The 12,758-nt window shown below is 38.1% G+C and overlaps 1 protein-coding gene across 1 annotated transcript; it reads right to left on the bottom strand.

Annotated features, from left to right (window-relative positions):
- Positions 1 to 3,156: 3,156 nt before the first annotated feature.
- On the bottom strand, positions 3,157 to 10,439 carry LOC132130871 (olfactory receptor 4E2-like; the record flags this gene model as incomplete). The annotated part of the gene is made up of 2 exons (XM_059542708.1): positions 9,432 to 10,439; positions 3,157 to 3,180 (listed from the first exon to the last, which is right to left on the bottom strand). Coding segments are annotated over exons 1-2 (951 nt in total), but the record flags the coding sequence as incomplete, so codon positions are not given.
- Between the last annotated feature and the right edge of the window lie 2,319 nt (positions 10,440 to 12,758).

Below are 12,758 nucleotides of genomic sequence, written 5' to 3'. Positions count from 1 at the left end.
GCGGATGATATCCAACTGTATTGTTCCTTTAAGGAAACTGAGTTCTTTAAATTGTCTTCCTTAATCAACTGTCTGACAAGTATCAAACAGTGGTTATGTGAGAACTTTTTGCTTCTGAATTCTGACAAAACAGAAACACTAATTTTCGCCTCTGAAAGTAAAATCCCAAAGATAATTCAACATATTGGTGACTTGGGCTCGTCTGTCCAACAGAGCCTCAGGAGCTTAGGTGTTGTTTTCGAGTCAGCTAAGTCTTTGGAGCTGCACTCTAAACAATTAGTTAGAAACTGTTTCTTTCAACTAAGGAACATTTCCAAATTAAGATCATTTGTGACTAAGGGTGAGTTGGAGATGATCATTCATGCATTCATCTCCTTTCGTTTAGACTACTGTAACAGTCTTTTTACTTGTTTGAGTAAGAAGGAGCTTTATCGTCTCCAGGCTGTTCAAAACTCTGCTGCAAGGCTTTTAACTCACATTAAGAAAAGAGAACACATCACACCGGTTTTAGTAGCACTTCACTGGTTACCTGTCCAGTATAGAATTCATTTTAAAATCCTTGTTCTTACTTTTAGAGCCTTGCATGGCCAAGTCCCTACCTACATCACTGACCTGATACAGCTTCATACTCTTACCCGGAGTCTCAGGTCATTAGATCAGAGGCTATTAGTTGTTCTCCGTACTCATTTTAAAACTAGAGGGGACCATACATTCCAGGCAGTCACTCCTAAGCTGTGGAATGCTTTGCCTCTTTTTCTGCGTTGTGTAAACTCAGTTGATTATTTTAAAAAACAACTGAAGACTCTACTATTCAAGCAGGCTTTTGGTTAGTTGAGGGGTTTTATGGTTGTTTGTTGTGTTTGCTGTTTGTATTTTGTAGAATGCTTTTAAATTTTTATTCTATTACATTTTATTGTGAAGCACTTTGTTATTTTTATCTGTGAAAAGTGCTATATAAATACATTTTACTTTATGTAGATCTTTGCCTTTTTTCTACTTTTAATTTGAATATGTTAATAAGTTTTTCTAGGAATTATGATAATTTAATACATTATCTTTACTTAAACATAAGTTTGCTATTGTTGCTATATCTGAAACATGGTTAAATGAAAATTCTACAGAAAAATTTAAATGATCTAAATATAACTCTGTTCATTATGTTAGAAAGTACAGGTTGGGAGTTGGAGTATCTTTGTTTATTCATGAAGATTATACATTTAAAATAGGGATGACCTTGCCTTAAAATCAAATAGAATTAATGTTGAACTTTTATTTGTTGAGCTCTTATCGCGCCCTTGGACTCATTTTGTTGTGTTTTTCCTCCCCATGTGTGCCGTGTTCCCTTTTAATTAGTTATTCCTTGCACCTGTTTCTTCCCAATTGTCCTGTGTTTAAAAGCTCCAGTCATTTCTGTTTGTGTTGTCATTTACTTGTTGATTGTCCTCCTTATCCCTGTGGATTATTAAAGACATTTGTTCATGTTACTCCCACAGCTCCTCATTCCTCTCGTTTTAATTAATTCAGAATAACCGACCCAAACAGTTTAAATTGCGTGTCTCCCCTCTGTTTTGTTTCCATGTTTTTCCTCTCAGTTTTTTGTTTCCATAGTGTGTCCCATGCATCCCCTCCTTCACCTGGAATCTGGAATACCTCTTCCTCCTCCTACTGGAGCCAGTGTCACTCCAGACCCAAAGGCCAGCCCACCATCTCTCCGATGCGTGGAGCGCAAGCCAGAGCCCACCACTGACGAAGAGCCAGAGCCCTCCGCGATTGATGAGCCATTGCTAGAGAGAGCAACAGAGCTGAGGATCGCCATGGAGCCAGAGGCCGTGACATCAATCCAGGTGTATGAGGAGGAGGATCCTCTCCATTGTGGCCCAGCAGTCTACAAGCTCCGCCTGGCTCCACCTTGGTCTGGCATCAACAATCCTGCACCTCAGGACTCCACCCCTCTGGCTCTGCCTTGTCCCTCCAGCTCTGTCAGGCTCCTTAATCCCCTCAGCTCCACCTCAGTCCTCTGTCGCTCCGGCTCCACTGAAGCCTCCTGGATCCACTTCTCCACATTGTTAGCCGGTGCCATCAGCTTCCCCTAGGTCCTCTGGATCTTCCCCATCACCCTGGCTCTTCGGCTCTCCATCCCCGCCTATGGTTCCTCCACCACCTGCTCCGCCGCTGTTGGTTGGCCCCCTGTAGTCGGCGGCCACTCCTCCTCCATGTCTCCTCCCTTCGTCAGCTCCACTGTGGGCTCCTGTTATGGCTGTAGCCTGGGTCCAGCTGGACTCCTCCTGCTCTAGGTCCCTCCTGTCTCCTCCCTGGCTCCTCTCTCCATCGTCTCCTCCATGGACTCTGTTTGCTGGCCCCCTTACCTTGTGTCCATCCTCCACCGGAACCTCCTCCTTAGTTCCCACCCATTTCCCCCCTCTGTTGTTCTACATTAAAAGGTCACACCTACTGGGAGGGGGGAGTAATGTCACACCCCGGACTCATTTCTTTGAGTATTTCCTCCCCATAGGTGCCGTGTTCCCTTTTAATTAGTCATTCCTTGCACCTGTGTCTTCCCAATCAGCATGTGCTTAAAAGCTACAGTGATTTCAGTTTGTGTTTTTGGTTATACTTGTTGAATGTCCTGCTCATTCTCTATTTTCTGTGGATTATTAACACTAGAACCGGCACGGGGTAAATTTTACCAGTGGGTGTTTTTAAAACATACATAAAATATTTTGAATAAAACATTCAAGTATCCTAGTCACTGACTTTTACAAAAAAATTGTGATTTACGATTCCCTGTTGTTTAAAACTGTTTAGATAAAACCAGATGGCGCCAGCGCGGGTCAAATTTACCCGCTATATGTTGCCTTTATGTACGCGCTGTCATTTTCGTGCTGTTTGTGTTTTAAACAGTACATTGCTAGGCAACACCTTTCACTCACTGAATTAGTGGTTGTCAGTTTCATAAATAAAGACAAAATGGGTAAAAGACGGTAATTTATGAAGGCTGAAGAGGTATAAGAAGCACTAAATGCCATGAGCGATGGAGAGTCTGATGGTGGGGAGATAAGTAAAGCGTCCTGTCATGTCAGCATCTGACGGCGATCAATATTTCATATTTAGATGTTTTATCCTAATGTATACTGACCACCAGGACAAGACCACAAGAAACAGATGATTCTTCTGCACAATCTGACTTTGCTGCAGCCTGGAATTTAACTGCTGGTTTCATCTGGTCAGAGGAGAACTGGCCCCCCAACTGAGCCTGGTTTCTCCCAAGGTTTTTTTCTCCATTCTGTCACTGATGGAGTTTCGGTTCCTTGCCGCCGTCGCCTCTGGCTTGCTTAGTTGGGGTCACTTCATCTACAGCGATATCATTGACTTGATTGCAATTAAATGCACAGACACTATTTAAACTGAACAGAGATGACATCACTGAATTCAATGATGAACTGCCTTTAACTGTCATTTTGCATTATTGACACACTGTTTTCCCAATGAATGTTGTTCAGTTGCTTTGACGCAATGTATTTTGTTTAAAGCGCTATATAAATAAAGGTGACTTGACTTGACATAAAGCAACTGTTACTACAATACACGCTGATAATGAACGTGGATTTGCGCATCTTGTCAGTTAACAACTGCTCTGTGTAGTAACAGCTCTAAGTGAAATAATGCACCTGATGGAATTTACCGCTGATTAGATAACTGGCTTTACTGATTAAGAATGCAAATGATGGTCTAATTGCTTATGCTGAAAGGAATGAAATTATTTCCTTACAAAATTAACTCCTCAAGCCAAAACTCAGGAAATCTCAGAAAACAGATACTATTCTGCCATGCACAGATACCATTCTGCCATGAAATAAAACAATAAAACTGATCTGGAAAAGAGATATTCAAGGAGTGTAAACAACACCAATAAAGCATTACGTACCAGTAGGCGGCAGGAAAAACTTGTATTAGTCAACACTCTGACTAACATCAGACTGGCGAGTTTGTGATCGTAAGATCCATGTGAAGCTAGCGTGAGACTTAAAAGAGACTTTAGGTCCAAAGTGAACTGATAATTGAAAGTATAGTGAGTCCGGGATAATCAAATGTAAAAAAATTGATACATAATCAACCTTTGTGATCAGTTTTTAAACAGAAACATTTTCTAGATTGAACAGATTGAACACGGAGCTAGAATAAATTTACACTAAATTCTGATAAATTCAGAAGCGCAAGTAAAAGACCGAATACGCATTAAACCTTCGACCAGACCGCTTGATTCTGCTATTTGGGCTGGCAGGTGGATCCTTACAATGGCAATTGGTTTAATTTAAACCAATTATATTTAAATATGTATATATAAAATAAAAAAAAAATCTAATTGTATAATTTTTAGTGGGAAAAAAATACCATAAGGATTTATCAAAAAATATTATGACATCGACTGAGGTGCCTCAAGTGTCAACTACCAAATTTTTTGAAGTGTTTGTTGACACACTTAATTATAAATTAATTCATCCATATCTTTCATATTGTAATATTGCTTGGGCGAGTACTTTTCCTATACTCTTCGAAAAAATATTGTTCATCAGAAGCGGTTTGTTAGGATGCAACCCAGTCAAACAAATATACTTAATCTGCTTCTTTATTCAATAAACTTCAGGTTCTTACCATTTATGATATTAATATTTTTCAAATATATGTTTTCATGAATAAGATATATTCAAGTGAGGGTAACTTTCCAGGGTAATTTAGAATATATTTCAAAGTAAATTCACAGGTTCATTGTTATTTAACATGTACAATTTCTTATTTTCATTTTCCTAAATTTCTCACTTGTTGAGGTAAATACTTGATAAGATTTATGGGTATTACATTATGGAATTATCTCGTTTAGCTAAGAAATGTTTGTAGCAATTCGTTTTTATATATTTGATACTGAAATTTAGTTTTTCTGTTAGTTTCATGAGTTTGTTTTTGTTTTATTTCTTTTCATTGTTTACGTGGAGGCTCTAAATAAGCCCTTTGGGTTGTCTGCCTCTACCTGCACAGTATATGGATTGTATTTTGTTGTTGTTGTTGTTGTTTTTATTCCATCTATTTTACTCTTGTGCAAAAACAAATTACATTTTTTTTTTATTAAAAAGTCTCCTCGAATAAAATCTGAAGTGCATCATTATAGGGGAGCCAGTGCTGAGATATTATGACCCACACGAGAGCACACGAATCTCAGCAGATGCCTCACAATATGGCCTAGGTGCTGGGCTTCTGCAGCAACATGGTGAGAGCTGGCAGCCGGTAGCTTAGGCATCAAGAGCCTTGACTGGTGCAGAGTCTATGCACAAAAAGAGAAGGAACTTTTGGCTTGGCTCGGTGTTTATCTTCAGTTCTCTCTTCACTAGAGCTGAAACAACGAATCGATTTAATCGATTAAAATCGATTATTAAAATAGTTGTCAACTAATTTAGTCATCGATTCGTTGCTAAATAACTTATTTGCCGTAAGCGGCTCATTTCGTGCATATTTCAAATCTGCGGTGACCAAAGTGTGGCAGTAATGAGCCACCGGAGGTTTTACTCAGCCAGTACAACAGGAGAAGTAGCAAATAGCCAATAGCTGGCCTCGTTTTATGTCACGTGCTTCAGCGTCTCTGCAGCATTCAGCGGGATGTGGGTGTACTTTACTTTGAGCCTTCAAAAAAGAAGATTAACCTGTAAACTGGACTGTTTAAGGGGCCGTTCACATATCGCGTCTTTTGCGCGCTCATGTTCGTTATTTCCAATGTAATGGAAGTTCATAATGGAAGTGACGCGTCCGCACCGCATCGAGTTAAAAACATTTCAACTTTTCAGAATGTGGCAAGCGCACCGCGGGTCATGTGACAAGAACTAAATAATCAGCTTCATCCTTTCCCGTAACAACGTTAAAAGCTCAGCCAAGATGAAGGAACAGCTGATCATAGCTGTATATGGATTTCCATTTTGAAATAAATTTAGTAGCAGAGCTACTGCAAGCGATTTTTAGAGCTGCAAATCCATTTATCCTTTGCTGAAATTTCCGCGTCTTCAAGGAGAGAGCACGTCATGGTTGCTTAGCAAAGGCAGACGCCTCAGGGGCGCTTCTGCCTGAGCGCTTTGGCAAGAAGGAGAAAGCGGCGCGCCTAGCGTTTTCCACGCATTTTTAGGCGCGATACGTGAACAGCCCCTAAGACGTTTATTTGTGCAGATTCTCCAGTACAATGTTGTTTGCAAATTTTTAGTTGTAAAAGCTGATAACATTGATTTTTAACAGTTAACATTTAAAGCTTTACAAACATGTTCTGTGATCAGTTTGTCGTTTACCAGTTCATAATTCAGTCGTGCAGCCTAATTATGACTGAATGAGAGAGGTTAATGTTTAAAGATATTTGAAATGCACTTTTTTTTCTAAGTATTCACTGCTCTTTTTCACACAGCAGGTTTTTTGTGTGTGTCCGATTTTTTTTTTCTGGACAACCTTGGATGGATTTTACTTTAAATTGTGAGTTCCATTCAGGTTTCATGCCATTGGCACTTTATTCGAAGGATTGTTTACAATTTCACAGCATAAGCTATAAAGCTGTTTCCCAGTAAATAATAAAATACAACGCACTGCAATCTTATTCTGTTTTATCCTTATTCTTCGTGAAAATATGTTCTGAAAGATTCCTTAATAAGCTTTGTTCAGGATGTTAAACTACTTTAGGAGCTCTAAGGACTGCCATGGTGAAAACATTATTTGAAATCTCCTTGTGAAATTTGCTAGAGTATGGGTCAGTGTTTTGATTGCTGAAGAGTTCGACAAAGGATCACTAACACATAATAAAACAACTCCAGGTATATTTTTGATGAGGATATGACAATGCAAAATGGTTAAAATCTCTTAAAAATCTATGCTGAATGATAAAGACCCTTTATTAATAATTTACTTGGGGGGGGAAAAATGGAAAAAACTAAAATATAAGTACATAAACCGATTAATCGTAAAAACAATCGACAGATTAATCGATTATCAAAATAATCGTTAGTTGCAGCCCTACTCTTCACAGCAGTTTAGTCAGTGTACTGTTTGAGTAAATTAATTACTCCAGGATATTGGTTTATTTTGACTCAGAGGGAGTGTCAGCCATGTTAAAAAAGTTAACAGCTTAAGTAATATGTGGATTAATGCTTATTGGAGACGCGAACCGTTTCAAACGATTCAGTTCGATTTGGTGAACTGGTTCAACCAGTCGAATGATTCGTTTCCGAACCGGATATCACTTAACTGCAGTGAACGCGCTCACAACAGACCCGGAAGAGAAGACAATGCTGAATAAAGTCATAGTTTTTGTTCTTTTTGGACCAAAATGTATTTTCGATGCTTCAAGAAATTCTAACTGACCCTCTGATGTAACATGGACTACTTTGATGATGTTTTTACTACCTTTCTGGACATGGAAAGTATACCATACATACACTTTTAATGGAGGGACAGAAAGCTCTTGGACTAAATCAAAAATATCTTAAACTGTGTTCCGAACATGCACGGAGGTCTTACGGGTTTGGAACGACATGATGGTGAGTCCTTAATTACATTATTTTCATTTTTGGCTGAACTAACCTTTTAAATGAAAATAGGCTCATTTTCCAACTTCCCTAGGGTAAAATATTTGAGTTTTACCGTTTTCAAGTCCATTCAGCTGATCTCCTGGTCTGGCGGTAGCACTTTTGGCTTAGTTTATTTTAGCATAGATAATTGAATCTGATTAGACCATTATCATCTTGCTCAAAAATGACCAAAGAGTTTTGATATTTTTCCTATTTAAAACTTTACTCTTCTGTAGTTACATTGTGTACTAAGACTGATGGAAAATGAAAAGTTGTGATTTTCTAGGCCGATATGGCTGGAAACAATGCTCTCATTCCAGCATTATAATTAAGGAACTTTGCTGCCGGACCATGGGTGCAGCAGGAGCAATGATATTACCCAGCGCCTGAAAATAGACTACAGCTAGTTTGTGTAGTTGCAGAGTTTCCAGGGACTATTTTTAGGCACTGCGTAATATCATTGTAAAACTCTTTGGTCATTTTTGAGCAAGATGCTTATGGTCTAATCAGATTCAATGATCTATGCTAAGCTAAGCTGAAGTGCTACCTTAAACCCCAAGATCGGCTGAATTGATTTGAAAACGGTAAACTCAACTGTTTAACTCTAGGGGAGTTGAAAAATTAACCTATTTCCAAAAATAGTGGAGTGTTCCTTTAAGACCAAAAGTGACTGTTCAAGAATCCGAGTCAAATGGCAAAGATGTGACTGACATTTCCACAAGTGAACAAGCTGACAAGAGTTCTGTGGATCACACTGACTCTGATTTGACAAAGGAAATTACTGCTTAACCTGGGAAGTATTGCAGACCAAAAAATACTGTTAGAACTCCTGAAAGTTTAATTGAAACTTTAAATAAAATAAAAAAGAGGTTAATTGTGAAAATTCTGTGGTGAATTTTATGTTATGAAAATTGTATTTTTGCCACAAGTACAAATTGATAGAACAAAACATTTCAAAGGAAAAGTTATTTACTTTAAAAGGGAGGAAGATGTGATATTATGACAGATAAAAAACTTTCTGTTCTGGTACTGTGTTGGCAGTCCTATGTAGTGCACCAACAGAGAGTCTTGAACGTTATTTGTGTGCGCACTGAATAAATGATCGAAAACCACAGCAAGTGAGAGCAACAGCAACCTCAGCCTCAGGGTGCCACAGAGGAAATGCGTAACAAGCAGGTCTCTTTCCAACGACTGACCACCCAGAGGGGCGAGGAGTAGCTAAGGACGCCATGTACACCTTCAGGGTGTTCTGTAAAAAACCGTTCCTGCAGAAACTCCAGCACTAAGCCAACCAGGCAGTTAACTGGGTTCAGCTGATGGTTGCCACACAAACAAAAATCCCACTTTGAGGTGTACAATTTCCACATGGATGAGCTCTGGGTTGGAGTATGGTCTCAACAACAAAGTTGAGAGACCGGACTCTCATTAACAAAATTTTGCACAATCTTGCAATAAAAAAATTAAAAAAATAAATAATAACTCTGTTTTAAATTATACTTATTAAAAATACATTTGTACAAACATTTACTCTATCTTACAAAAACAGCAAGGATAAATTGTACAAACATAAAATAATTACATTTAGATATAAAAAGGCATGGAGGGGAAAACATCTGTGATCATTATCCTCCAGGAGGATATTGTTAAGCAAATTTCTATTTAGTCATAGTTTTGTTTTTGAATCAAGATACATATATTTATACACATATCACACTTTATTAGTAATATGCTTATTAAAATCACACTTGTTTTCACTTTTTGTCATACTTCATATATATGAAAACCTAATTGTCATGAATATTGTTTTTAATTATGTTTTCGTCTTTTTGGTGCATGTGATACATTTACTCTTGATGTAACACATGAAGTAAAAACACTTTTGCGCACTGCTCTAATATTTAACCCATAGATAAGAGGATTGAACACAGGTGGGACTATCACCAATTCTAGAGCCAAAAAATTACGCAAACTCTCTGAAATATCATTAGAACCATATCTGCTATACATAATATCAAAAAGCATAGCAAAAGTCAAATTTAACAGTGAAAATATATGTGGAAGACATGTTTTCCAGAATTTCCTTCTGTTTTCTAAAGATATTTTACATGCAGCGATCAGTTTTATATAGGACAATATGATAATTACTACAAAGCTAAAAAATAAAACAGCACCAATATACCCATAGATATTATTAACAAAAGATGAAGCACAGGAAAGTTTTACAACTGACCAGTTGTCACAATATAATTTATCTATATGATAGGCACAAATTGGCCTAAAATTTGATAACAGAGTGGCAGTTAAAAGAGAAAAAGTGGGAACAATCCATGAAAATATAATTAATTTCACACAGGTGTTTTTAGTTAATTTGGAATGATAGTCTAAAGGTCTACATATGGCTACATATCTGTCATAAGACATGACTGTTAAGATTGTGAACTCACACAGTAAAGAGCTGTAAATCACATATATCTGCAGAACACACATATTAAAGGAGATCACATATGAATCCAATATTAAATCGGACAAAATTTTGGGGTAGAATCCTGTGGCTCCATAAATCCCATTTATACACAAATGACCCAAAAATATGTACATTGGTTCATGAAGAGATTTCTCCATGACAATGGCCATAACAAGACGAATATTAATTGACAATATAACCACATATAAGGCAAGAAAGCAAATAAAATATGCATGCCTATATGATTTAGATTCTTTGGGCACCATTAGAGTCAGTATCACAGGGTAAGACATGTTATCCATCATGGTATTTAGACGATTCCTCAAATCACATGAAACAAATGACAATGCAATACAAATTGCAAGCAATATTAATAAACATTTAAAATGGTTTACAACTCATTAGGCTTCAATATCCTTCCACTGCTTGCTGCAGGAATAACAGTGAGAATCTCTTACAAATAAACACATTCGGAGCTGTTTGTGATCTAAACTGAATGAGGTCTGGTGGATGTTTATAAGCTCTTTATCAGTAGGGATGTCTGTAAGATATTTTATGAAATCTCTTGGGATTAATTAAAAGTGAAGTCACTTTTATTGTCACATCACCACAGCACATGTGCCTTGGTGAGTGAAATTTTTTTGAGCTTGCTCCAGAAATTGCAGAAACAATTAACATATAACCATACAGACTTCAACAGGTGAAAATGTGCAATATGCACATACATATAGTCAGTACACACAGTGTACTATTAGACATACTTACAGTTAACGCTACACATTATACTCTATACACAGAATGTACACGTTCTAAATTATGTAAACATATATAAGCATAAAAATATGCTTAGGTGCAACAGAGTGTATGTGAACTGGATACAGAAATGCCATATATATGGGGTGGTGTTGGTGCAGTGGATAAGACACATGCCTTTGGTGTGAGAGACCCGGGTTCGAATCCACTGTGAGACACCAATGTGTCCCTGAGCAAGAAATGTAGATCAAGAATCGTTTTGGAATTGGATTGTGACTCCTAGAATCGGAATCGGATTGGATCATGAAGTGCCTAAAGATTCCCACCTCTAGGAACTACGGTAGTACCTTAGGCAAATACCCTGGCTTAGGATAAGAATGCCTTAGCCACACCAGGCGCAAACTCCAGAAAGGAGTGGGCCACAGAGAGGTCTTGAGAGCTCTCTTCAAGGACGAGATGGCCGAAAGGACCTTAACTGTGATGTTAAGCCCGATAAAAACTTTGGTTCTGGTACTGTGTTGCAGACAGGGCAATTCTATGTAGGGCACCAGTGGGAGTAGACCATGTGTGTGCGCACTGAATAAATTATCAGAAACCACAACAAGTATTTGTTTGACTTTGCAAATGTAAAATCGCAAATCAAATCGCAATATCTGTCAATACAAATCGCAATTAGATATTTTCCCCATATTGCACAGCCCTGCTCACCACACACCAGCTATAAGTGGAGAGGCAGGGGCGGATCTACCGGGGCGGCAGTAACGAATTAAAAATTATGGCCAATTTGAAAATTTACGAGTGCGAATCTCCAATGTCCGACTGCAGTGAATGAAGCTATAATGAAAGCACAGTGCTAGCATAGTTGTAATGTTGAGATGATTTAAGATTAGATTTAAGGACGTTATTTAGCTAACTAACGCAACAGTGGTGTCGTCTACTACCAATACGTGATACGTTTCCCACTTTTAAAAAGCGCGAGGGTATGTAACAACTTCTTTTTGTGTCAGAACTTTCACAGTTTCATTCATAAATGCACCCTGTCTGTGTTTGCAAAGCGACAGGGATTGAATTGCGGAATTCAGTCACACATGGAACTTGCTGTATAAAGCAGAACGTCACGGAATTCGGCCAATTTTGAATGAATAAATCAATTTAAAATAAATCTCTTTAATTTTTGCGCTTTTATTATTTTGGCGGGACAGAGACGGATCTAGGAATACGAGAAAGAAAAGCAAGAGAGTAAAGCAATGCAAAAAGATAAGACGAAAGAAAAGGGACCTTACAGTAACAAGAGCAAAACAGCGGAGAAGCTCTCAGGCATCCAAAATATCGACCCATACGAGCTCCCTGCAGAGGAATGACACAGAGACCTGGACCATTTACCTCCATGCACATATATAGACGTTGTGAATTATCTTGAGTTTAAAAGCCACAAGTCTTTGTAAAGTTACGAGGCTTTCTGCTGTGTCTGAGTGCAGGACTTGGTAAGTTTCTTCACATGCATTTTAGTGTGTTGTACAGTAATTACATTGCATTTAGCAGACACTTCTTGACCCAAATGACAAAGTAATTAACTCCGACTGTTTCGTAAACAATAGATTGTAACGAGATGTTCAATGTACAAAAACGTTTCCAACATGTTTTGATGTAGGCTAAAGCTGTGTATGTTTAGGTATTTAGTTGTAATTTGATTTTAGCCCAATGACACATACTGTACCAGGTTTTTGTGTAGGGTGTTGGGGGCTGCAAAGTGGACAAACCAGTTCTGGGTCGGCTAGGGTAGTTTAAATGTGTGATTGCAAGATGTAAATGTCCTGATGATGTGCCCATTCCGGTAACCTAAAAAACTGTATTCCATTGTTCGTATATTTTTCCATATGTATCGTGTGAGGTACTGGAGCAGTTTTTAATGCAGCAGTGACTTCCAGGCATGGTAAAACAGTGCAGAATTG

Source organism: Carassius carassius, chromosome 47, assembly GCF_963082965.1.
Source record: "Carassius carassius chromosome 47, fCarCar2.1, whole genome shotgun sequence".
In the NCBI taxonomy this organism is placed as follows: Eukaryota; Metazoa; Chordata; class Actinopteri; order Cypriniformes; family Cyprinidae; genus Carassius; species Carassius carassius.
Note: the sequence above shows the minus strand (reverse complement) of the source record. Positions and strands in the feature narration are given on the sequence as shown.